The sequence below is a fragment of the Hippocampus zosterae genome, chromosome 16, assembly GCF_025434085.1.
Source record: "Hippocampus zosterae strain Florida chromosome 16, ASM2543408v3, whole genome shotgun sequence".
NCBI classification, from domain to species: domain Eukaryota; kingdom Metazoa; phylum Chordata; class Actinopteri; order Syngnathiformes; family Syngnathidae; genus Hippocampus; species Hippocampus zosterae.
In genome coordinates, this window is record NC_067466.1 from 13,693,085 (window position 1) to 13,719,041 (window position 25,957).

The 25,957-nt window shown below is 45.2% G+C and overlaps 2 protein-coding genes across 19 annotated transcripts in view; one reads left to right on the forward strand and one right to left on the reverse strand.

Moving 5' to 3' along the window:
• The window catches only part of LOC127588424 (neurexin-2-like), a 121,278-nt gene extending 101,709 nt beyond the window's left edge, over positions 1-19,569 (reverse strand). For 17 of the 18 annotated variants that reach the window (XM_052047139.1, XM_052047134.1, XM_052047138.1 and 14 more), the window contains exons 1-3: positions 19,412-19,550; positions 11,821-11,908; positions 8,596-9,070 (exon numbers count right to left, since the gene is read on the reverse strand). The gene's annotated coding sequence lies outside the window, so the exon portion shown is untranslated. Of the gene's footprint in view, positions 1-8,595; positions 9,071-11,820; positions 11,909-13,006; positions 13,175-19,411 lie in introns of all 18 variants that reach the window. The other variant, XM_052047132.1, reaches the window with a different exon arrangement.
• pygma (phosphorylase, glycogen, muscle A) lies at positions 16,507-25,440 on the forward strand. The gene is made up of 20 exons (XM_052047152.1): positions 16,507-16,852; positions 18,734-18,835; positions 18,933-19,011; positions 19,102-19,205; positions 19,449-19,580; positions 19,674-19,785; positions 19,887-19,969; positions 20,590-20,733; positions 20,887-20,979; positions 21,060-21,206; positions 21,854-22,017; positions 22,107-22,221; positions 22,335-22,436; positions 22,636-22,783; positions 22,868-22,926; positions 23,360-23,501; positions 23,946-24,153; positions 24,350-24,484; positions 24,625-24,691; positions 24,798-25,440. The coding sequence occupies exons 1-20, from the start codon at positions 16,610-16,612 to the stop codon at positions 24,945-24,947; spliced, it is 2,529 nt and encodes an 842-aa protein (XP_051903112.1). The 5' UTR covers positions 16,507-16,609; the 3' UTR covers positions 24,948-25,440.
• The last annotated feature ends 517 nt before the right edge of the window (positions 25,441-25,957 follow it).

Genomic DNA, 25,957 nt, shown 5'->3' on the forward strand with positions numbered 1-25,957 from the left:
GACATCCGCGATTAGATCATCCGGCGCTGTCACATCTCATCCCGAGGAGAATGCCACCAGACAAAAGTGAGATTGGGCGCCGAGCAAGCGTCCTCTCTGCCTCTGCCTTCCTTCCTTCACACATGTACACACAAACACGCAAACTTGGCGTTTGCGAGCACTTCAGAAGGCATCACGCAGACCTCACTCCGGTGCCCCCCCCCCCAGAACCTCCACCACGGGCCCCGCGTGGACCCAGCGAGAGCCGACACCGAGGCTGACGTGCAGCCTCCTGACGGAGGTAAGATGCTCGAGACAAACGCCTTGATAGACAAAGCAGCCGCGGGCAAGGATAAGATTGAGTTTACTGAGATGAGACTCCTGATTCAAAGACAACAATGAATTCGCATGAATCTGCTCCCGGTGAGTGACGCCTGCAGATGGGGACATGGGGGAGGGAATACATGGCCGCCGCACTATTTACCACAGATCTACCGCCGCCGATGTCACTTGACCATCTAAGTGTGACAGGCCCGCATCGAGCACAGTGGAGAGCGGCGTGACGGATGGACGGTCAGGCAGCTGTTAAAATCTCTTGATTCAAGTCCAGACTGCTGTGCCACTCAATGATCAATTGCATCCGCGTGAAAATGCCATCCACCTTAATGTGACAGCGGGAGTGGGGGAAGGGGAAAGGGAGGGGGGAGCGGGGGGTCCTCGGGGCCTTACATTAAGCCATTTTGAGTGTTGTGGTAGCCGGCACCGGCCGGGTACATTCACGATACAAGATGATGAATTCCAATAATTAGTTCAGGTTCATTGTTATCATTTAGGCCTTTAAAGGAGAAATCAAATTTTAAAATGTGCTTGTAATATTATGGTCTATGAAGCCCCATTCACTAAAACATTCTACAGTCAAACCTCGGTTTTCGAACGTCTCTGTTCTCAACCAAAAATTTTGAGTTTTTTTTATGCCTCGGATTACGACTGAAAATCGGTTCTCGACCAAACTGTGCGCACTTGAATGCGCCACTTGACTCCTCTCGCCTTCCTTACACGTCAAAGTGACGCTTCCTCGTGTAGACGAGGAAGTGACGATTCCTCGTGTAGCGTTCCATTGTCAGCAGATGTCTTCAATTAAGATGGTTTCGGTTTTCGAAGAAATCGGTTTTTGAACAGCCTTATCGAACGGATTATGGTTGAAACCCGAGGTATGACTGTATTTTGATATTATTTATATTTGTGGAATATAAATTAAGCAGCGGAATGCACCCGTTTTTATCTATCTGAGGTGGCGGCCATTTTGACATGTGCTGTCAACTAAAAATGACATCATCGTTGCTCAGGGTTCAGGTCATCGGATTGTACGTACGTGGCAGCAAGCAACTTTTTTTTTCTTCTTATCGTTAATATTATACTGCTATCATGTAAACGTAGCCAGACGTAGCTATATGCTACACAACGCTCATATCTCCCCAGGGACAAGTGTGTGGATATTAGCGAGAAATGAATGCCTGCACCGGTGAAGGAGGCGTCTGGAATCAAAGAGAAAAGATTCATTTAGATATCTGCAAGCCAGATCGCGAGCGACCTCGAATATAGCACAAGTAGCACGGCACATTTGATGCAGGTTCAATCCAAATGCTTCGAGCGGCCAACCCGCAGCCGGGATATGTCTTTGTTTCTATACATTTCAACATTGGCTGTCACTCGGAACTGTGTTTTGTGTCACGTGAGATAGATCAAATGTTTTATCAGCGCATTTCTTTGCTTTTCTCCTGTTTTTTCGCTTGAGAAACTGGCCAGTGATCATACGATCTGAACAAAGGTAGATGCAGAGATAAAATGAATGTGACTGCATCTCTTTCTTGCTGTAGATTTGAGACTTGTTTCCTCGCAGTCTTCTGAGCCCTATAACTGCATAATGTATACACCGGGCAGGTAATATTGTGTTTTATGTCTCTACGGGCGCTGATAATGCTGCCTGAGCACATTCTGGTTCGCGGTGTGCAATTTTCGGCTTCCTTGCCTTAACGCTGTCACACAGTAACGACGATGGATGAGCTGTAATGTTTGCAACGTGACACCACTGGCACAATGGCGCAATCTCAATGAGGCTAAGGGCTCTGACGCTTTAACCATTAACTGCCAAGACACGTATGTTATGTTTAATATGGCAAGCTGATTTTATATACCGCCTGGCTTTTAAATAGCGTCTCACGGTGTGTTTATTTAGCACATTAAACCAGATATTGTTTTGGCTCCAACAAATTAGGGTTGTGGACACATAAAGTACAGTATGCTTGTAATCAGCTGTATTATGAAGTGTTAATTTTCCTTACATGTTTAAATTGGTCTTTTTTATTTGTATTAATTACTGGTCAATCACATCAGGATCCGATTGAGACTAAGTACGACTGTGGCGCAGTGTCTATCATGGGTTTCAATTTAGGTGGAAGATGGGAAGACTTTGTAGGGGTGGGGGGGGAAATGAGCTGAGGGGAGTCCCGAGAGACTGTTGACATTGGCTCATATCAATAGACACTTCACAGGCAATGTGACAGTGTCAGGAAAGCCAACATACGCTCACTTTACCGGCTGCTTGGCTGCTTGCTAGTCAAAGAGCCCCAAGAGATGGTGTAGACCGTGGTCGGTATCAATGACATAACTGGAACCAGACGGGAACCATCAACACCTTGATGGGACTCACCAACCTCCACCCCACAGCTCTTCCAACAAGCTTGTCGGAATACACCGAGACTATAGCAAAATGAAGCGACCTTAACACTCAAGGCATCCAAAATGAGAAAAAAAAACAAGAGGCTATGTGGTAAGTGGGAATATTACAGGAGAAAAATAGTGGCCCATTCCTGTGACGCATCACATTTCAATTTGCGGTACTGGTTTAGCTCAAGTATTATATTAAACAAATACTATAAATACATGGAAGGCATGCGATGTGATAAACATGAAGCATCGATGCCGTTATCACAAACGGCCCTGCTAACGGCTCCTCCTGTGTACAACTGAGTCTTCATTTGACGTAATTAATTAACGAGTGAGTGGAAACCGGGTTCCGCAGGAAAAAAAAAATCCATGCAAGCAAGGGCGGGGAGACCATACAAACATCACATCGAGATTCCAATTTAAATCTCCTGACTGTGAGGTGGAACAGGCTCCTCATAATCCCACCGTGCTAGCGCGGCTTCAACATCCCTAATCGGGTGTCAAAGTCAATAGAGGTACAATATTTATGATCTGAAGTGGCATGTTCAAATTTGTAAACCTCACTAAAGTGTCTCAAGTGTGTTATTATTGTAGAAATTCATCACTGAATACCTGAAAGACAAAAGTAGCGCCGTGCCACACTGCTTGGTTTTGTTTGTCACTCGTCTTTTTAATTCTTCTTTCCCCCCCGAGAAAGAGTGGCGCCGCTTTAAAGTCCCTCGCTATTGACTGTAAGTAAGGTAACAGTCGCAATGACTTTCTAACATGAAGCGAAAGTTCACCGTTAGCATCCAGTATAGAAATGGCAGCTTTATCGGGAGGGTGACACTTTGAGTCGACAGAATGTCACTGTTCAGGCTTGTGACCTTCTGAGAATACATTAGCACTTGTTAGCGTGCCTAGAGATTGCGTGTCTTGATACGGTATAAGCAATGACGTTCCTGAATTCCGCTCGGTCTCACGGGAACAAAATACAGAGATTAATTTAGTATCCTTGCGAAGGGTGTTTAAGATGCAAGTAATTAATTTTAATCTTGTCATCATATGCAAATGTGAACAAAAGGCATCCAGGACTGACTGGTGGGAGAGACCAATCTAAAATAGGTCCCGATCCTCTGTGAGATGCCTTAAAAATGTATTCTCGCGGCCAAAATGTTTTTTTTTGTAAACAGGAAGGTGAGGAATAAAAAAAGGTTGAGAATGCCTGATTTCAATCATCATGCAGAATCGTTTCCAAACAACGGTAAGAATGCAATGAAAACACCCCTGACCACACTTCATTCTAGGACCAGCACACCCATGGTTACATTGATGCTTGCAAGTCTGTATTGTAAAGAGGCTCTAACTGACATGGTGGTGGGGGGTGGGGGGGGGTGCTGCAAGTGAAAAGGCAGGTGTCCGAAAAAGGCAAACAAGTCAGTCAACAAACTGACACGGATACCCTCGTGCCAGGTGCTAAACGTGACCCCCGTAGCTAGATCTGCTCCTGGTGGGAGACGACATGCGTTTCTGTTGTAGCCAATCAGCTCTCGCCTCAGCAGTCACACTGTCATACACCCGTCATCCAATGCCGCAGCTTCCGGAACACCAAGACGATGAATCTGCAGCAATTCCATGCGAGCTGAGACCAGACTTGATGATAGAATAAGGTTCAAGTTTCCCTTCTTCCTCATTCCACTTCCTGGGCTGTCAAATCCACTAAAAGAACTCAGCATAGTCTGAGTTAAGAAGAAGATTATTGCTCCTGAATAAATCATGCACAGGCAAAGAAAATATATATCCTTTTCAATCTCACAGCACCCTTGTTTTTCATAAGTCCTCGTATTTTATGCAGTAGGAATCTGATGGGGGACATGCTTGCCAAGCCCAAATTCAGTGACTCATGCTGGAGTTGTTCCTCAACAACATCGCTGCCATCATTTTTCAAGTGACAGGCCACAATGTGCCAAGTTACGCTGAATCCAGAGTAGGATTGATCAAACAGAAAAATTGCCAGCCGTGCTTCATTCCAGATCCTTGAACACCTGTCGTGAAAAGAGCAGGCAATTTCCCAAATATCGTCTGATTTTGTCCAAATCTGGCAACAAAAAAAAAAGTACATCAGTGTATAGCTGACTTTAAATCCACTTGCAGACTCGGCTGCTTGGAAAGCTTGGAGCCACTTTGGAAAACAAGTGGCATAATGACCCAGATTGCAACGTAACCTACAGTACGCTGCGGGTGTCGCGGTTCTGGCTTCAGAGCTCCTGGGTATGTGTTTTACATTGTGTGGATGAGACTATTTTATCTGAGAACGAAACAAAGCACAAATCCTACACTCGCCCAAGGTGGAACTGGACAAAGATCTCAATCGTGACCTTTTTTTTTTTTTTTTTGGTGAGCGAATGTGTGTGTATGTGTGTGTTCACCATCCAGGGACATAATCCCTGTTTGTCCGTGCAGCTGGCATGCAATTGAGTCACGCGTCAACCCTGATTAGAAGCAGCAGTGGTCCGCGGGCCCCGTTCCTCTCCGAAAGCCAGGAGAGGGAAAGGCCAGGGCCACCACATCCAGTCTGTGGATGTGACCTTGATGGGCTATGATAGAGAGGAAGCGACACAATTCGCAATGCCACACAATATGTGTAACCTTCTCCTCGCCGCTATGCTTGCGCAAGCCACTGTGCAAAGCCAGACACACACACACACACACGATGTCAACCCTGTCTTGCCATTAATTCCAGCAGTCTCCTCCTTCATGCCATCCAATCATCCATCTCTCTTTGCATATTGGCTGCTGCCTTTGTGTGAGGTATCTTAATTTCAAATATGATTTCCTTTTCATGCTCAGCAGCTGCTATGCTAATTTAAAAGCGATAGTGGCTTAAAGGGAGTCCAAATATCCAGCTGAAAGAGCAGTCGCCACATACCATACATTCAAATTCTATTAAAGAAAGCACCTAAGAAGTAACAGCATCCATTACATCATTTTAGTCTTCGGTCTCCATCACCACGACCAACTACAAGAACCTGATGGCGGCATAATATGTAGGACTACATTGGAATTACCAGAATACTATCTTCTTTAACCTTTGATAAAGTGTGGGGAAGCGGCTAAGCTGCGGCGCGACGGCACACTTGTCATCACTTCACCTTGTCGAAAAATGATTATGTGTTATTATATCATGATCTAACTAAGCCAGTGACATAAGCGCAATGCAGATTTCCACAACAAAATGGTGACTAGCATGATCGGCAAGTAGACACATTCCACCGCGGTCGATGAACCTGATGAATCTGTCCATAATATCTATCGAGCTATCAATCTTGGGTATCCATCCGGAGATGCCAAAGAAACAGGTGCTAATATTCAACAAGCAGGTCGACGAGATCCAGTATTTCCTGGGGTAGGGCATTTATCCATATCTGGATTTGTATGGTATCTATCAATCTATGGTATCAACCAATGGTATCGGTGTATGGTATCATTCTATCAATGGTATCAACCCATCCCTCGCTCTCACTTATCTATCTGCAAATTTTGGCGGAGTTCTGCTGACGTCATCTACATTTACACAAACAGCTACAATCACTGAAGGCACAAATGTTGACAGATGTCTGGCGAGTCAGAACACAAGAGCGTTAAAGACGCCACTGCAAGGCCAGAATATTTACTGAGTGGTCAGTTGTATCGTGGTTTTGCAGTGTCAGACTAGAGCTGATAGGGACAAAAAATAAATGTGTTCTGAGCTGAGAATACACTACTCATGGGGCATGACTGTTGAGAAAGCAAATTCAACAAACAGAAAAGCCAGCCGGTGTTGTACAGCAAGCTAAATATATAAAAATACGACAAGCTCAAACACTCAGCATTGCATGAGTTTGCTTCTTCTTTTTTTGCTTAACATACTGTGTAGCTCTCATTGAAGGGAGCGCACTTAAGAGGAGATTTGCTTTGAAACAAAGTGTGTTACTGAAGCCAGTACAGAATGAGCAGTGTAAGCCAACCAGAATAGATGTATTCTACAACAGAACAGCGATGCAAAACACATACAGCGAAAACACGAGCGGGGGCTGGGTGGGGACTCGGGTTACCCGATTCAGGTGGACAGGAAATCAACGCTGCTCAGTGGGAAAAAATAAATAACCCCCACCCCCACCCCCCCGGACTCTGGTGAAATGCAGTGTGCTATAATTTGCATAGCAAATACGGGAGAGGCGGGAATGAACGGTAGGTAGGATGCATCAAAGAATTATGGGAGCATTCTTTTGACTGATTTGATAACGACTTTATAGGGACACAGAGGTGGGAAGTAACGTGCCATATTTATTTGTACTTGGCAGAATATTTTGAGTGCAGCATATGCAAAATTTACTTGAGTCTTATGGTGACGAAACATCATTTTTAATGTTATACTGCGCTACCCTCTCGCCAGTTTTTCTTTATCACACGGGTAGTCGGGTTGAACAATCTTCTGTCATGCTCCTTGCGAGTGTTCTCATTTCGTATTTGTGCCTTTGAGCGTTTGGCACGTTTAATAAGCTAGTTGAAGTGCCATAGCGACCGTCACACTACTTTATTCATATGACTCAAGAAGCCATGATGCCCCCCCCAAAAAAAGTCAATCAAGCCACTCAAAAAATTCCAATATCAGGACACTCCTAAGTCAAGGTCCCACCATATCACAAAGAAATGTCAATATTAGCAGTCAAGCTATACTGTATTACAGTATATCATTATCCTTGGTTTCTTATCAAGGTGCTCTGAACATATAAGCATGGTAGCTACGTTTAAAAATATTATTTCTAGATTATTTTTAGAAATTCAGTTTCTTTATTCTTTTGTAAAAATAGTTTTGGAACATGTATATGTAAATGCATCCCTAATAAAGCAACCAGTGATTGTACATGCATTAAAAAAGTCAAATACTTTACATCTGGGCGTGAAATGAGCTTGTTTTTTCCATTCTTGCCGATTTGCATCCGAGAACAATCTCACATTTACTGACAGCCGCCCACGTTTGTCATCTGTTTGACAAGTACGTGTGTGTGTTTCCATCTTTTTTTTTTCCATATATACAAAAAGAAAATGATTGGATGTTGAAACTCCACTGCACGCCTTCTTGAGTGGCCCACCCTGCTGAACTGACGCCACATGGAGGCAGCGGCTGCTTCCTATGGAGGTGTACATGCTCGGATGCAGCTTGAAGCTTTTACAATCTCATCGGAGACCAAGTTTTTCAAGGGGGGAAGGAGGACATAAGTTGTACTTTCCCCTACCTTTATCTTGGTTGTTAGTCTTTTCCCCGCAGACCGCCCCCCTCCCACCCACAAATAATAAATAGGCTACCAACGGCATCTGAGGGAGCCTGCATGCAGCACCTTCACCTCACTTTTAGGCCAAATGAAGACAAGCCATGAACATGTGCATCGCACAATGGGATCACTTGGCTCCTGTTCAGGCTGGTGGCTGAAGCCTTGATGCAAATCATCATCCAGCTCCGCCGTGCACTGCATGTCTCCCGGCATGCAATTAATACGTGACCTCAACCTTCTGGTTTGTGCTGCTTATTTTTTTTGGGGGGGGTGGGGGGGCTGCACGCTCTTCCCCAACACGGATAACACCTGCCTTAGAATTGGATCACGTCTGGCTTTTTTTTTTTTTTTTTTACACGAGTTCTCAAGCATGGCGACATCTCATGGAGAAAAAAAAGTGTAGATCACTGGCGGAATTGGAATAGCCCGCAACAATAACAACTCCGTAGTGATGACATTCAAAAGACACACACGCACATTTAAAAAAAAACCGCGGCCGCGTTTTAGCTGAATTAAAGCTCATTAAGAAGGTTCATTTTGCGGCTTATAAGATTCATTTTGCGGCTGGAGTGTGGGAGGTGCGCGATGTCGTTACCTGTGCCTCAGCCGGCGATCCCACACACAAGCGAAGGGTTGCTTTTTTTTGTATTCCGCCCGGCCAAAAAAACAGCACCAAAGAAGAAGAGGCAAAAACAAAAGACCCTGCATCAAGGTAAGATAAAAAACATCAGTAGGAAACGATGCGTTATTAATCTTCAGAGTTGTGACGGTCGTTCTTATCTGCTGTATGCGTGGAGGAAAGCGAGAGCGAGGGAAGCCCGGAGCCGCTCCGTGCAGACAAAGATGCTTCCTCTCCTCCGCAGCATCCCCCTCCTCCTCATCCTCAGCATTGGGGGCCGCCTCTCCCCTGACACTTGATGCTAACAGTTGGCGAGGTTGCTCGGCCGGGTTGAGGGCGCGGTCAGTCGTCGTGGACCAATGGAGCTTCCTACCCGATCAACAAGCGCCAACGTTGCCATGGAGGATTTCCATGAGCGTTCAAGCACTTGGGTGCACGTTGCGCCTCCATTCTAGCACAAAGTTGGGGTCGTCAAATAAGACAAATACATTTTATTGAAGGCAGGTGGAAAACTAGGTGCTGTTGAAGTACCCACGAGCAAGCCCATCAAAACTACAGGGGTCTGTCTTTTAAAATGGTGTGGATTTTTGTTCAAATGTTTCCTGTACTTTTGGATGATACTACAGGCTACGCTACACGACGGCTAACAAGCGCTGCTAACGCTATAGCGAAAAACATCATTTCGATACCTCCCGATATAAACGCACAACAAAGACTTTTGGGAACCTCCACCAACAACCCGTGCTAAACGCAACACCCGCCCTGACGTACAAACATTTTGGTCTTCGTTGAACATGTATCACTTAAAAAACAGAGTACTTCCTTGACACCAATTACAACTTTATTAGCGAAGCCTTTGCCGCCCCCTTGTGGCATCTTCGCGCGTTAAGCGAACAAAATTGCAAAAGTGAGTTTTTCAGGAAGTACATTCGCACCTTTGGGCAATTTAGAATCGACAGTGAATCTAAAATGTATGTGTTTGGAACATGGGAGGAAGACGGAGTGCATAGCATGGAGAAGACCGAAATGTAAATTAAATAGTGAAAATATTTACAAATGCAACTTTTGTTCAATTTACACTATGAAGGGATGGTGGTGGGGGGTGGGGGCTGCTTGGAATATCTGGTAAAAAGGTAGAACATTCTGTCCAAATGTTCTTCCAAAATGAAAAGAAGAAACCAGCGGCAGTTTACAAGAAACATCAAGTCGAGGCTGGATCGGACCCCTGGGTTTTGAGTTTGACGCCTCTGATTTAGCTTTCAAAGCAACATGCATGATTTTGGAATGTGTGCGGAAAGTCAAGAGTATCCGGAGAAAACCCACAAAGCCCCGTGGAGAGGACGCAAACTCCATACGGCGAATTTCAAACCCTGAATCTCAAAATGTGAGTCAGACGTGCTAACGAGTTAGCCACCGCCCCAAGAGGATATTCATTGAACAACATTTATGATAGCGGTTGTAGTTTGCACTGGTTTAAAACTGCCCTGCAGCACACCGAGAGCTCTTTTTTTTAAGATTGTTTATATGGTTTACACAAAATGATCCGCGACAAATGCTACACCACTGAAAAGCCCAACCACATAATAAAGATGTTGTTAAACGCATACCTCTCTGAAAGCGACAATCAAAACAAAGCCTTGAGCCATGCGCTTTCATTTATGTGGGTTCATCTGTTGACTGTGTGTGCAGCATCCTGATTTGCGTAACATTTTTTTTCACTTGGTATTTCTGAGAAGCAACACATCTATTATCATCCAAATATTAAATAAGACAAATAATGTCAAGGTTGATAAGAGGGGAACCGTCTTTGTACGAGGCCGCGTGTACGCCGCCATTATCTGCAATGTAAGCTCGCGCCGTTGATCCAGATTGTGCAGTTGGCAGCGTTTTCAATTTTAATTTGCTAATCCCATGAAAAAGTTCAGACACAACTCTGCCAGAATCTCATCAGATTGGGTTCCGGTACGGTATGTAGGATTATATGCCATGCCGCGGTCTCCAAGTGAAATAGTGGAAACGGATCAAATGGTATACATCCTAGAAGCTGTTCATCATTGATTTCCCAAGTTGCTCCATTTTGGGGAGGGTGGTGGTGGTGGTGGGGGGGTGGTCCCTTTGAGTGCTCTTTTTATTTTATAAAGGCAGGATTTTGGTTTATGCTCACGCATTGACACATATTACCGTACATTGTTTAGGTGTTCGGTGAGTTTATATGTCAATGCCACAAAATAGGAAGGTGGCACGAGTCGCTGCAGCTTTGGAAGGAAGACACTTGACAGGCAATTACGAAGTCTGCAACTGGAAATATTCGGTTCAGTCCCATCTGTCCCTGTCACACATTTCCTGACTGTGGTGTATGAGAACAGGCATCCGGTTGTGCTGCATCAGATTGATATCAAATCGGCCATGAAAACACAGACGAGAACGAAATCCAGTCAGAAAAGAACACGAGTAGATGAAGGATGGGAAATGATGCAAGAACACAAAAAAAACAACAAACATTAGCGTAACGCAGGTTGAGATATTTTTTTTTTGGGGGGGGGGAGAATATTTTACCTTTCAAGTGACAGCGCAACCCCCTAAAGCCTTCCGAGGTGTGCTTTTAAGGGGCCGAGGCTTCCCTGCGAGAGATAAAGTCAAAGCTATCTTGTATTTGAGGATGACGTATGAATTATGTATGTGCTCAAATGTATTTTCCTTTTTTTTTTTCTTAGAAAAACAATTCAGCCTGAGTGCGTAAATGGGGGAGAACACGTTTGCGGTCTCATCTAAAAACTGCAAACTGTATATTTGTGGTATTTAATATTATAAAGGCTTTTTGTCGTGCAATTAAAATAACATTGTTTAGGGGGATTTTTGCACAGACTTTGTGCAGTTCTCTTGATTCCCATTTAGAAATTGCAAGAAAATGATCACAAATTCCAAAGTTTCAAAACAGATTATAGCGTCAGACTTGTTTTTTTTTTTCTTCTTTGCTCGATTACAATCATCACAAACGCATGGCAGGTTGAAAAGTTCAAAAGCGTTAAGCACACAGATGACAGCTCATGTTTATGTGGATATATATTCGCCGGTAGTTTCGGTTACATTTAATGTCGGGATTTGATCCTTTGCTGTGCAAATCTACTCGCTTTTAATAGTCCGTCACTGATATGCTCATAGAAGCCAAGCGAACGTATTAGCATCAGTTTCGACATCTACCCTTGAAACTTTGAGGTTCAGGTTTCCCGAAGCTGAAGAACTTTCACACCAGTATCCCCGTTGAGGATGCCACGCGCGCCAGCCGACCCTGCAAACATACAAAACGTACAATGCCATTGTCAAAGTCGTAATGAGACCGAGCGGCATTTCAAATTAAAGCTCGGCCTTGCCCAACGTCGCATCCTTTTTCACAATATCAGATATATTTTAAATGAAACCGGCCAGGCAGAACTATCAGACTCGGAACCCTCGGCAAAAAGTACAGATAATGCAAGCCTTGTGTTTTACTTCCGTGCACATAATTATGATTGCGCTCAGTCAATCAGCAGTTTTCCCGTTTTGCCTCCCTTTGGGATGTGATCTTTCTCAGCCCCCATAAAAGCGAGAACGTTACATTCCCTTCACAACCTAGCGTTGTGCTGGCGCAAAAAAAAAAATGTAATAATTACTGCGGTTGCATGAGCTCCCTAAATTCATTTGTTGATCTTTGGGAATTTGATTTTGTCGGACTTGGAATCGCTACAGTTTGAAGCCAAGGAGACACAGTGGATTTGACTGCCTGGTGCAATTAGGCCACGAGTTGGCTTCCTACACAAGCTGCAGAAATCAAAACAAGAATACAGCCACGTCTCAAACAGGGGCTATTTTAAATCACTAAATAAAGTTACGGTATCTGTAAATATAAAAATACCGTGCGGCATACAAAATTAAAGCGTTCCGCCGGAGAGTGAACGGCATGAGATTTTAATGCTTGTCCTCAAACTAAAAGACTGCGAGCGTCAGACACACACTGCAAAGTTCCACCAAAGCCAAAGCAGTTGAGCACTCCGTGTTCATTTACATTCAAACGAACAGTGGGCAGCGTCAAGTTGAAAGCGCAGAAAAACGGGCCCCGTCGCTTCATGTCCGCTGGCAGTCGCTTCCAAGCTACGCTCTCACAAACAAACATCCCCGGTAGCCAAAAAGGCACGGATAGACGACAGGCGGGACCAACGTGCGACGTAATGAGCAGAAGGACCGAAGGGAACGGTCGACACCGGCGTGAGACAAAGCATCGTCGGCCGAGGGAACGTTTCCCCAACGGAGAGCGCGGGCAAATTGCTTTATGGCGGATTCACAATTGTGATTCAAAACTCTCCAGACTGTGACATGATTTTGATGAGGAACTCGCAGTTTGGTTGTTTACCTGCAGCGGAGGTGCAAGCTGCCCACTTCTTGTCCTTGCGTCCTCAATTGCACTCAAGTGAAGATTTACCACCAGGTGACGGTGTTTCTTTCGTGCTGATCACACAGCAGCCGACGAAATTAAATCACTTGGCATGAATTGAACAACATTCCCTGTCACAAAGTTCAGCTAGGGGGGAAAAAAAAAAACACCAAACAGGAAAGAGATGATTAGTATTCATCGCCCACGTTGTTACTTTAACCATACACAGCAGCGAGACTGTCATGCAATTACTTTACATTGAAATAATATTCATCTACAAGGAAAAAAAAAGTCATCTACTCAGTTTCGAGTGTAACAATCGAGAAAGTGAATCGTTCAGTTGCAAAATTATTCCCGACAAAGCCTGAAAATGCGCTATTTTGAATTTTCTCTCCCTTTGCCGAAGGCCTCAAGCCCATAACGAACAGTTCAAGACCTTTAGACTTTGGCCAGAAAGCAAAAAACACATTTCAGAAAAAGCCTACTAGAACAGCTGATTTTTCTTTTTCTTTTGGAGGTGCCGCGTGTTGACCGGTGACATTTTAAATGGTGTCAGGACTGTGCTGACTCCCATCTAGCCATTTGACTTGACAGCTGCAACCCAGCGATAAGAGCCACCGCATTGATTATTTTCACTTCTGCGAAGTGCCCCTTTAAAACAACAACAAAACAAAAAAACCCTGCTGGATTCAACTGATTGAAAAATGATTTGAAAAACATGGCGACAAGAAGGTGAATTGTTCTCGTGAAGTAACATTTGTACCCCCCCTGCAGATGTAACATGTTATCGTGCGAGACAAGCTTTCAGATACATTTACGATACGTGGGCGCAGAGCGCTTTTCATGGAATCCGGTTGAGAAAGGTGTTGATTCATTTCATTCAGACTCGGGAGGCGGGGGGGGGGGGGGGGGGGTTTCTTGAACTGTACTAGGCTGTAAATGCCTGAATTTGCCTAATACTTGGACCTGTTTACGTGAGGTCATGATGCTTTACAAAACATTACCTCTCAGTATAATACATTCATTCATTCATCTTCCATACCGCTTGATCCTCACTAGGGTCGCGGGGGGTGCTGGAGCCCATCCCAGCCGTCTCCGGGCAGTAGGCGGGGGACACCCTGAACCGGTTGCCAGCCAATCGCAGGGCACACAGAAACAAACAACCATCCACGCTCACACTCACTCCTAGGGACAATTTAGAGTGTTCAATCAGCCTGCCACGCATGTTTTTGGAATGTGGGAGGAAACCGGAGCACCCGGAGAAAGCCCACGCAGGCCCGGGGAGAACATGCAAACTCCACACAGGGAGGCCGGAGCTGGAATCGAACCCGGTACCTCTGCACTGTGAAGCCGACGTGCTAACCACTGGACTACCGGGCCGCCCCAGTATAATACAATTCAATTTTAAAGGCTGAAAATAAAAAAGGGAGCGACATGTCATCTGAAAAAATTTAAACGCCGAAGCAGGTCAGGTCATGAATCTCTTACGAGCAATAGTATGTTGCCCACTTTCACCACTTTCAAGTCGTTCGTTACCAAAGCAAGAATAGTAATTAGCTTCCTTTATTTGTTAGGTTTTTTTGTGCCAAATATTGACCCGTGATTATCGTAATAAACCGGCGACCATCGGCGGCTTGGTTGAGCTAATAACCGTGATTGTCGTGAGTTAATCGCTGATCTTGATTAACAACCGAATCTGCCGCTTTCATCATCGAGTCAAAAGGTTCTGCTTGATAAATACAAACTACGTGCCTATCCGGCCGGAAACTCGAGTGTGGTCTATAAATGCTTGATGCGCTATTTGACAGAACAGCCAGTAGACATGTAGGAACATAATTTGCTCATCATAATGGACAAATCAGGGACACGCCAGCTTCAATCTCTGTCATCCGTTATGTGACGGTTCCTCCGTTGCAGGGGTCATTGGCTATGCGGGGACGTTAACGTAACAGCACGGAGGGGATTATTAAACCACATCAAATATTGTATTTTGACAGCCTTTGCCATGAGAAAAACATTTATGAGTCAATCCGCCACAGTTGTTCCTTTGTCACCGTCTTGTCTTGTCCAGTGCGCTAAGGGTTGGGAGGACGTGTTAATGTTACCCCTCCCTCTCCGCCGCCCCCGCCGTGTACTTTTACTGTCAACTTGTAATGAAATCCACTCCATGTTGACAGTAAAATAACAAGCCAAACCAATTTCCAAAGCCGCTTCGCAGCTCGCCGACAACGGCGTCTTGCGACGCGGTGATTGCGATCGGGCGGGTGTTGTCTGCTGCTGGCTCCAGCTGACATTAACGAAGATATGCCTTTCAAATATCATGGCCTTTGGGACTGGGTCAGAGTTACTATTTATAGAAGGTCAAGACTTTACGAATGTTTGGCATGCCAGCGCAATAACTCAAAATAGAGCGGGGCATTCGTAGCTCGGCTGCAGATTATTTGGAGTCCGATATGGCTGCGGGCTGTTGAGTGAATGCGATCTATACGCAAGAGTCTGAATCACAGCTGCGCGAGGACTCGTGACAGTACTGCGATAGCAAGACGTTGATGATGTAAAGACCGGTCAGTCATCACCGAGTCTGGAATGGTTGCTCGCAACGCAGATGGCTCCAACGCCATCCGGCAATTTGTAAATGTAGCGTCACCTTATCAGTACGATAATTGGCGGACTTTTTGTGCTTTGCTTCCGCTATAAATAAATACATAAATAAAAATACTTTGGTTGGGATTTAATATACCATCTGCTAACTTGGACATTGCTGCCAATGACGAGAGGCAAAATGAGTTAGCCAGGATAGCTGCCAGACATCAGCATCACCGGCACGTCTCCCGGCTGGAACACTTTTGAAAAGTTTACCCGAGCTCAGGAGGATAACAATGTGGCTAATGACGAGCAGAATCGTAAACAAATGATATTTAGGTATCATTATTTCCAGAGTCTTCATTATTTAAGGATGAGGGCTACAGGGCAAAAAAAAACTCCAACATTTTTTACTTGCAATTTTTTCTTCTTAACATGCGGTAAACAAAAAGGACTTTTTTATGCTTCCTCATAACTCAACTGCAAATTATGTTGCATTTAATTTTATGCCTTTTTTAATCGCATTCCCTGAAGGTTTTACGACCACTTATCTTACGCCTGGTGCAATATTTATGTTCATGCGCTGGCATATGTAAGAATTTGTGTCAGAGCCTTTTTATTTTCCCGTTCATCTGCACTTGTCCCTCTTGTCGCTTGAATGTTCTTGACTACGTGTAAAAGCGCTGCAGTAATTGTGATTCCCATCTGAAGATAAATTTGATGAGTCAATGGTGAGGTCCGATTCCTCTAATGTCATCATCCATGAAAATGAGTGTTGGCGAGGCCTTTGATTGAAATGTTACTCGGCGTACGCTCCGCCCTTCACCACATTTACAAACTAGCTCCTCCCTCTTTGTCATATTTATAGTCGCGCCTTTAAAAAGCTGAACCCGACCCCGCTTTGTGCTGCCTCTCTATCTGTGTATCTGGGCCTGGTGGCGCTTGCTTGACGTGAAACGTTCTCTCCCAGAGGTCTCAGCTAGCCAACCCTGAGCCGCCATGTCCAAACCGTTGTCCGACCATGACAGGAGGAAACAGATCTCTGTGCGAGGCCTGGCCGGCGTTGATAATGTCAGCGAGCTGAAGCAGAATTTCAACAGGCACCTCCACTTCACGCTGGCTAAAGACAGAAATGTGGCGACCAGGAGGGATTACTACTTTGCTCTGGCCCACACTGTGCGGGACCACTTGATCGGCAGGTGGATCCGAACCCAGCAGCACTACTATGAGAAAGATCCCAAAGTAAGTTAAAAAGTCCTAACACGAGTGGATCATTGAGAACCAAAGTCATGCGACTTGCCTTGAATGCACCGGGCTAAAATATTTGCTGTAAACACCAACCTTGTTGAAGCGGAAATCCCGCCGATAAAGAACAGCCACGTTTTCATTGCATACAAGCAAAAGGGGTTTGTCATTCCTCAGCTGTATAAGAGCAGGCCGGGTACAATCTAATGCCAGGGCATGACATTTAAACTTCGCAAGGGCTTCTTAGCAGTCTGCTGCTAAGCTTCCATTCTTACGGTGTGCTGAAACATTAAACCTCTCCGTGACCTTCTGCTCCTATTCCGCCTCACCATAAAGCACACATCCTCCGCTTGTCTCGCACGAGCACATGCCTCCAAGGGCACTGGATTTCATATCTACCACCCCCTCCCCCCACCCCCCCGCCTGCCGCCCCCATACAAGTGCATGGCACGCACCAATAGAGAGAACCCGTACTTACAATAGTAAACTGCCACATATGTAATTGCAAACTGCGGTTTGGCTCCCAAGTGAAAGCAATATCAATTATTTAAATATTTACACAAAGAAAAAAAATGTTCTTTGCTATTTAATGTATCGCTCTGCAGAATAAACGGGATTTCTTTTTTTTTTCTTCTCCCCTCTCCTTTTGTTACATCCAAGAGAGTCATTGTTCTGTCACTTAAGTACCTTTTGTGTTCACCCAAGCAGGGTGACATTTACTCAAAGAGTGGAATACATTTTTAGAACAGCTTTAATCCAGCCTCGGTGGGATGCAACCTCACACTGAAGCACCCGACCCTCCCGACTGTATCGACCTTGTTCGCTGCTGCAGATTGAAAGGTCAAAGGTGAATTCCTTGAAAAGAAACCTTGAACCAAGCTGTGAGCTCGTGTGCTGCAAAGTGAGGGTGACAGACGCTTGATGTATTGATGATATTGATAAGTATCCGTTAAAAAGGCAACCAGGACAGTAAGACTAACAGGAACTGAGGAAATTGACAAAATCAAAGTCGGCTAAGATGTGCAACAAATCTGAAATGAACTCCGGCAGTCTTAAATCTCTGTCATGAGTATTTCTTTCCATGACCCACAACTACAGTTGACGAACCGCTCCAGAGTTGAACTCCAACTCTACAAGGAAAGAATATCACTCTCAGGCTGACCTTTACAACGACCTCCACAGCAGCTATTTTTGCCAAACCAAAATGTTGCCGTTATGTAATGCAGAATGTAATTTGTCCCCTAGTCCCTTCCCATCTACCCTCTGCTTTTGCTCTTCGGTGTGCTTCCGCCTTCTCAATTTCAGAAGAGGGGGAGAATTTTTTTGTTTTAATTAAAAAAAAAAATCAAACACCTTAAATGGCAAAGGCTAAGCACTCAACAGGCCCAGGTGGAAGATAACTCATGCGTGCAATGTGATGGCAATAAGTGTTTTACGAGATACTGGATGTCAAATATGAGAGGAGATTGCATTTTTGCTTTCAGTGAATTACAGCATTTGAAGTCACCTGTTTGTGGATCCCCCCAAGTGTTATTCACGCAAACGCATTTCTTCGTTTATGTTTTTTTTTCACAATTCCCTGCATATTCAAATTTTAAACTTATTATAATATACAGTATATGATCCTATTTCCATTCGGGCCCTGTCGCTATCTCCTGCGATTGATGGCGGTCAACTGAATAACACTGATTCACTTCACCGGCGCCCTCTAGTGGTATGCAAAAGAATCCCTGTTCAAGTGCAGTTCAGCGACTCCACTAAATTCCGAGATCGATCATGATTGTGGTACTTGGAGAATGAAGCATTTTTAGGTGGTACTTGGTGTAAAACGTTTTAGAACGGGTGATGCATACTCATTATTTTATTTTTTTAACACAGCGTCTGTACTACATATCGCTGGAGTTCTACATGGGCCGCACCCTCCAGAACACCATGGTGAACCTCGCACTGGAAAATGCCTGTGATGAAGCCACATACCAGGTGCATGGAAGATGTTTTTATGCTTTTTTTAAACCAGCTTGTACATTATGAAAGGGTTCCTTAATATCAGCGTATGTGTGCACTCTGGAATCTTTAGTTGGGTCTGGACATGGAGGAACTGGAGGATATGGAGGAAGACGCCGGTTTGGGAAATGGTGGACTCGGCCGTCTAGCCGGTGTGCTTTTTTATGACCTTTACCCGTTTGAGTTTCAACTGGTTATTGCAGCCATCCAAGTGCTAACATTTTGAAGAATGATCCTTTCAGCCTGTTTCCTGGACTCCATGGCGTCCCTTGGCCTGGCTGCCTACGGTTATGGTATCCGCTATGAGTTTGGTATCTTCAATCAGAAAATAATGAACGGCTGGCAGGTTCGTAGCATTGGAAATTTCCCTGTTTTCTTTGCAAAGAAAAAAAAAAGCATACGGTGTATATCTGGGTCTTATTTCAAGACAGATGTGGGTTTTGGCAACCTAATGGCATAAAGTGAATAATATCTATAATTATGTGTTATCATTATCTCGTCTTGATTGTCCTTGTCATTTTCTGGGTCTGAGTCAGCTCGGAAGGTACTCACCTAATGAGTGTTTTTCACTCGCAATGTCATTATCAAGGTTGAAGAGGCCGATGATTGGCTGCGCTATGGCAACGCCTGGGAGAAGGCACGTCCCGAGTACATGCGCCCTGTGCGGTTCTATGGCAGGACCGAGCATCAGCCAGACGGTGTCAAATGGGTTGACACTCAGGTGAGGGGGGAAGAAAAAAAGATATTAATAGAGGTATCAGGAGTCAAATCTACGAATCTGAAAGGTCTTTCTCTTCCTGTAATATGTTGGCAGGTCGTTTTGGCTCTGCCATATGACACCCCAGTCCCCGGCTACAGAAACAACGTCGTCAACACCATGAGGCTGTGGTCTGCAAAGGCGCCATGCGAATTTAACCTTAAAGACTGTATGCGGCTTCCTGACAGTTTATGGTGCTGCAACATAATAATGCGCCCGAAAGGTTTTGTAAATTCACTTGTTTTTTGGGGGGTGGGGGGGTTTGTGCAGTCAACGTTGGTGGCTACATTCAGGCTGTGTTGGACCGTAACCTGGCGGAGAACATCTCCCGTGTGCTGTATCCCAATGACAATGTAAGAAAGGAAGGCTAATTAGATTTGTATTTATTTTTTTTTTGTCAGCTGACATGCTATAACCCGGTACATATGTTAATCTTAAAAAATGGATTTACATAATCTGGACCGCAAGGACCGCAGGGCCTTCATCTCCCATGGCCTTTTAAATCTGACATAAAATGTGACCACCACGCGTTGCCTCCTTACAGGCTCCAAATGAGGGATTGACGCGATAACCCCAAAGCTTTAGCTATAAACCGTGTCAGCGCAATATATGTCTGAGCGAGTGAGGGCAGAAAGCGGTTGACCCAATGTTTAGGCACAGTTTGAATATCATTTTAGCCAACACGCACTGCTTTTGGGTTATCTTGTCCATTTCAATCGACAAGAATGTAGTGATGAAAACAGAGTGAGTGCATTGTGACTCATTCAGCTCGAATGTGGACACAAGACTCATTTCTTTGCAAAATGCTCAGCCGTGCAATTTTGGATCGTCATTCATTTATAAATGTCATGTTGAAGTTCACTCCCAAATACTCTTTTGTGCAAAGCCATAAATTATTTTGATCTTGGGTTTTTTTCCCTTTTAAATGACGTGTGTAAGAGACAAAAACATACTCACGTGTGTGTTTTCTCAGTTCTTTGAGGGCAAGGAGCTGCGTCTGAAGCAGGAATACTTTGTGGTGTCTGCCACCTTGCAAGACATCATTCGCCGCTTCAAGGTCTCCAAGTTTGGCTCCAGGGAGATTGCTCGCACAGATTTCAGCAAACTGCCTGACAAGGTGAAGGGAGGGGGAAAAAAATTGTGTCAAATTGAAACACCGCATTCGTATGTCTTTGTGGTTTTCTTAAAATCGCCTCTGTCGAATGCATTGTGGAGGAATCGCGTTTGGTTAAACTGGCTAAAGGCATTTGACAACCTTTTGTTCAATCAGGTCGCCATCCAGTTGAATGACACTCACCCGGCTATGGCTATTCCTGAGCTGATGAGGGTTCTGGTTGATGAAGAGAAGCTTCCATGGGATAAGGTCATTGAGCCTCTTTGTTCATTTCCACCAGAATGAACCATAAAGTGATCCAAATAAGTCACATCTTTCCGTGCACATAGGCCTGGGATGTGTGCGTGCGTACTTGTGCCTACACCAATCACACAGTCCTCCCGGAGGCTCTGGAGCGATGGCCAGTGGACCTGTTTGCCCATCTGTTGCCCCGCCACTTGGAAATTATCTATGAGATCAATCGTCGCCACCTAGAGGTGAGTACCGCATATTGCAACTTGTTGTCATTTGCGCTGCTCTGCACATTGCAGTTCCGTTTGACCATAAAATGCAAGGGGACTTTGTTAAAGCCACGAGTAAAATTATGCAGGCCTGGGGGGCGTGTAAGTTTTCAGAAAATTAGATTGCAGACTTAAGAATCATTCGCTGTCTCAGTTTCACATGGCTTGATTCCCCAGTTCAGACCTTTGGGGCACCAACGGCAGGTCCTCTGTTTCTACACTCCAGTGAATGAAGTCAATGCGACTGATTCTTTTGCGGCCCTGAAGCCACCAAATTAAACACCGTGCCCTTTTTCCATCAGCCACATATATTCAAAAGATCATGGCTTGAAGACAACATTTTTCAGACACACAATTTCAGCAGGAAATAACTTGGTTTGAGACCTGCCTCTGTTTGCGGCTCACAAATCCGTCCTCTCGGTCAGTCCGGTTTTACTGCCGAGATTTAGACAGACGCTTGGGGAAGCAATGTGCCAAGCCATGAATTCAAGTTGAAAAATTTCATTTATCTGTGCGACATTCACAGCATTTCCAAGTAAAGTTGGGGCACGCTCCTGCCGTGCACAAAAACAGCAATGAAAACGATTCTATGAATTTGCATTGAATGGCCTTTTCTTTGGCAGAACGTGGCGGCAAGGTTCCCCGGCGACAATGATCGTCTGGGCCGCATGTCCCTCATTGAAGAAGGAGGACAAAAGAGGATCAACATGGCCCATTTGTGCATCGTCGGCTCGCACGCAGTCAATGGCGTGGCCCAGATCCACTCAGACATCCTCAAAGCGACCGTGTACGTTCGATACGGTCGTCGCAGGCCACGCACCTTCGGCCGTGAGCCATTTTATTATCGCCGCGTCATGATTTATGTCTGCCCCGCAGCTTCAAGGACTTCTACGAAATGGAGCCGCAGAAGTTCCAGAACAAGACGAACGGCATCACCCCCCGCCGCTGGCTGGTGATGTGCAACCCTGGCCTGGCTGAGGTCATCGCCGAGGTGAGCGCTGTTTTTAAAACGCACGTAGCTCACGCCGATATCCCGGCGTGCTTTGTGTTTCAAAGACGCGGCGCGCGATCACTTGTTTTTTTCCCCGTTCTTGTCTAATAAAGAGAATCGGAGAGGACTTCATCCGTGACCTCGACCAGCTGCAGCGTCTGCGCAACTTTGTGAACGACGAAGCGTTCATCCGTGATGTTGCCAAAGTGAAACAGGTGAAGTCAAGTTCATCTTTTTGATCGCTGTTTGTTCCTCTGGGCTCAATCCGCAAAGCTCCATGATGTGACTTTTACAGTCTCCGCAACAATAGGGGTGCCTGTCATTAAGAGGATTCCGCTTTTTTTCACGGCATTGTTTTGCTCAACAGCGTCTACAACTATCAGATGAGCTAAAGTCAACCTTGTTATTTTTCAGGAAAACAAGCTCAAGTTTTCCGTGCACTTGGAGGAGCACTATAAGGTCAAGATCAATCCGAACTCCATGTTTGATGTTCAGGTCAAGAGAATCCACGAATACAAGAGGCAGCTACTCAACTGTCTGCACATCATCACCTATTATAACCGTAAACAGACACTCGATTCACATTCGGACGTGAATGACTCGGTCGGGGCACCCCCCGGTGCTTAAAATCTCATATCGCCGTCAGGAATCAAGAGAGAGCCCAACAAGCAGTGGACACCAAGAACCATCATGATTGGCGGAAAGGTACGTGCCTTCGAACCGACCAAATTTCACCCGACGTGGAAAATTGGGGCGTTTGCACATTGTCAGCTGACACAAAATGGAGGCAAAAATGGAGTGCGCTGCTCGGGTGCGATCGGCACGCGTTTGATTGCACCTCGACTAGTTTGTGTCTTTACAACAACATGATGTCATCCATTTGAGGTTGCGCGATTGCACAAGAATCTTAGTTGTATGTCCACCCAAGAATTGCCACCTAGTAAATATAGTTTGAGGGAAGGCAGCTTCCGAGGCTGTTGTAAAATCAGGTAGAAGAGGTCAACAAGCGTCCCGGATGAAAGTGATGGCGTTCGACTTGGAGGCCGCATTGTCTGCAGTGGGGGGTGGGTTAGATAGGGGGCGGGGGGCTTGTTTGCAGCGGTTAAACACAGCTAGCGTGACATGTCATTTGTTGCAGGCCGCTCCCGGCTACCACACTGCCAAGATGATTATTCGTCTGATCACAGCTATCGGCGAAGTGGTCAACAATGATCCCGTGGTGGGAGACCGGCTCAAAGTCATCTTTTTGGAGAACTACAGAGTCACTCTCGCTGAGAAAGGTGTTTCACACCTCAGCTGCTCTCATCTGCTTTCCTTGCACATCTCGTGGTTCCTTTTGGCGCCCAGCTAACATGGTCATAGGCAGGGTATCAAGCATAAGGCTGGTGGGCCAAAGCCGGACCGTTATTAGCTTCAATCTGGCCGCAGGAGGAATTTGAAAAGTGTAAAAAAAAATGCATCGTGGTGACTGACATTGTTGTGCCTTGACAATCACTTTGATTGCTTACAGTATAATGCACACATCGGCATGTTTTAAAGAATCCCCCCGCCCACCCACCCACTCTTGCATTTAAAAGACGGAGAAAACAACAATTTCTTGTCGTCGACATCACCTATGTGACAATTTTATAGGTTCGGCCCACTTAGCATCAAGTTGACACTTGAAGCACACTTGACACCCTTGCTGTCGAGTCGTCGAGCGCTTACCTCTTGTCATCTTTCAGTCATCCCGGCTGCCGACCTCTCCGAGCAGATCTCCACAGCGGGCACCGAGGCCTCCGGCACTGGCAACATGAAGTTCATGCTGAACGGCGCTTTGACCATCGGAACCATGGATGGAGCCAATGTGGAGATGGCTGAGGAGGCGGGCGAGGACAACCTCTTCATCTTTGGCATGAGGGTGGACGATGTTGACGAAATGGACAAGAAAGGGTAAGGCGTCAACTCCCATCTGGCCAAATCTTAAAATGACACTAGACACTACGAAACTATATACTGCATACCCACACGATCAAATACAATTGAAAATAAGATTGACTGTACATCAAGCGAAATCAAGTACACAGTTGTGTTATTACTATATAATACTGTATATGTGTTATTATTTCTCTGCGGGCCCCGCCCGTAGATACCATGCTCACGAGTACTACAATCGCCTGCCTGAGCTGAAACAAGCCATTGACCAGATCTCCGGCGGCTTCTTCAGCCCAAAGCAGCCTGACTTGTTCAAAGAAATTGTCAACATGCTGATGAATCACGACAGGTAAAAAGCGTCTCATATCGATAACAGCCTTTAACGTAGAACTAGAAACTCGCATGCTGGTAGAATTACCACAGAGACTAATTGTGTACCTGCTGATTTTTTTCCCTTCGCCGAGTTAATTGTGTCATTTTTCCACACAGATTTAAGGTCTTTGCTGATTATGAAGACTATATTAAATGCCAGGAGAAAGTGAACGCGCTTTATAAGGTCTGTGCAAGGCAATGTGCCTTGATTGTAATTGTAACGAGTATTCGATTCGAATCATCATGAATAGGTCGCTTTCTTAACCACTACTGGACCGTCCTCTTTTCAGAACCCCAAGGAATGGACCAAGAAGGTGATCTACAACATTGCCGGATGCGGCAAGTTCTCCAGTGACCGCACCATCGCCCAGTACGCCCGTGAGATCTGGGGAATGGAGCCCACACTGGAGAAACTCCCCAACCCTGACAAACTACTCTAAACTGCCCGCATGACGGTGTCATCAACATTATCGTAAATGTGAACTTGTCTTAATGTCCACGATAGAAGCGATGCCAGGTGCTCAGTCCATCCCAAACGGTTCAGCCGCATTTTCAAATAAATTCTATGCGCGTCAACCCACGGCGGCACAAACAAAAGCGACATTTTTCACGTCTCTTGCATTTGTGCACAAAAGCACAGCTTGCAGCCACGTTCGAGGGGTGCGAAAAATGCAATTTTGTTACTGTGAAGTTGATCAAGGAGCTTTGCGGGCTTTGTGAACTGACTGGTGATTTTTTTTGTTTTTTTGTTTTTTTAATACAAAAATCCCAACGGCAATCACACCCAAACTCATTCGGAATAAAATATGATCAAAATGCCAGAACGGCCTGGGTGACTACTTTTAGTTATTTCCATTTCACTGTTGCCCTTCAATGCATCGAGGTTTTTTTAATCCTCAATACCGATGGCAATAAAGAACACGGACAACCTTATTACGGATGACGTTTTACGATCACATGGGGGGTTATAATGACAAACCCGAGGTTGTCGACCTGCTGTTGGAACTGCAAACAGGAAATCCAGAACATATGTGCATGAGTTTACATTTTAATCAGCATTGCAGACAGTCACTATTTTAGGAACGGTGTTTTCAGGTGACGCACGCAGCGAAAATGAGATCTATTCTCATCGCTGATAAATGCAAACGTGCTTGTTTGCCAAATGTCCTACATTAGGCCGATATCATCAGTCTGGACTGTTTGTTTACGAGGGTGGGAAGGGATGGGGCGGGGGGTTGTCGTGGTTTGTCTGGAGGAGGACTTCCATGTAATGCAGATGGTCATTTTTCAGGCTTTTTTCATTGTTATGAAATTGTTCTTTTGGGAAAAATATTAATCACCAACATAACACCCCCCCCCCCCCCCGTGTGGCGTTCACATTCCTAAACAGACTTGAAGGACTGGAAATTGTCCTGAGGTGCGAGAGTGATTGTAAATGATTGTTGGTTTC

Coding starts and splice junctions, on each gene's coding strand:
- pygma (XM_052047152.1), top strand. CDS start 16,610: ATGTCCAAACCGTTGTCCGACCATGACAGGAGGAAACAGATCTCTGTG. Junction 20,734..20,886: donor TCAGCAAACTGCCTGACAAG/GTGAAGGGAGGG, acceptor TTGTTCAATCAG/GTCGCCATCCAGTTGAATGA. Junction 22,222..22,334: donor TGGCTGAGGTCATCGCCGAG/GTGAGCGCTGTT, acceptor TGTCTAATAAAG/AGAATCGGAGAGGACTTCAT.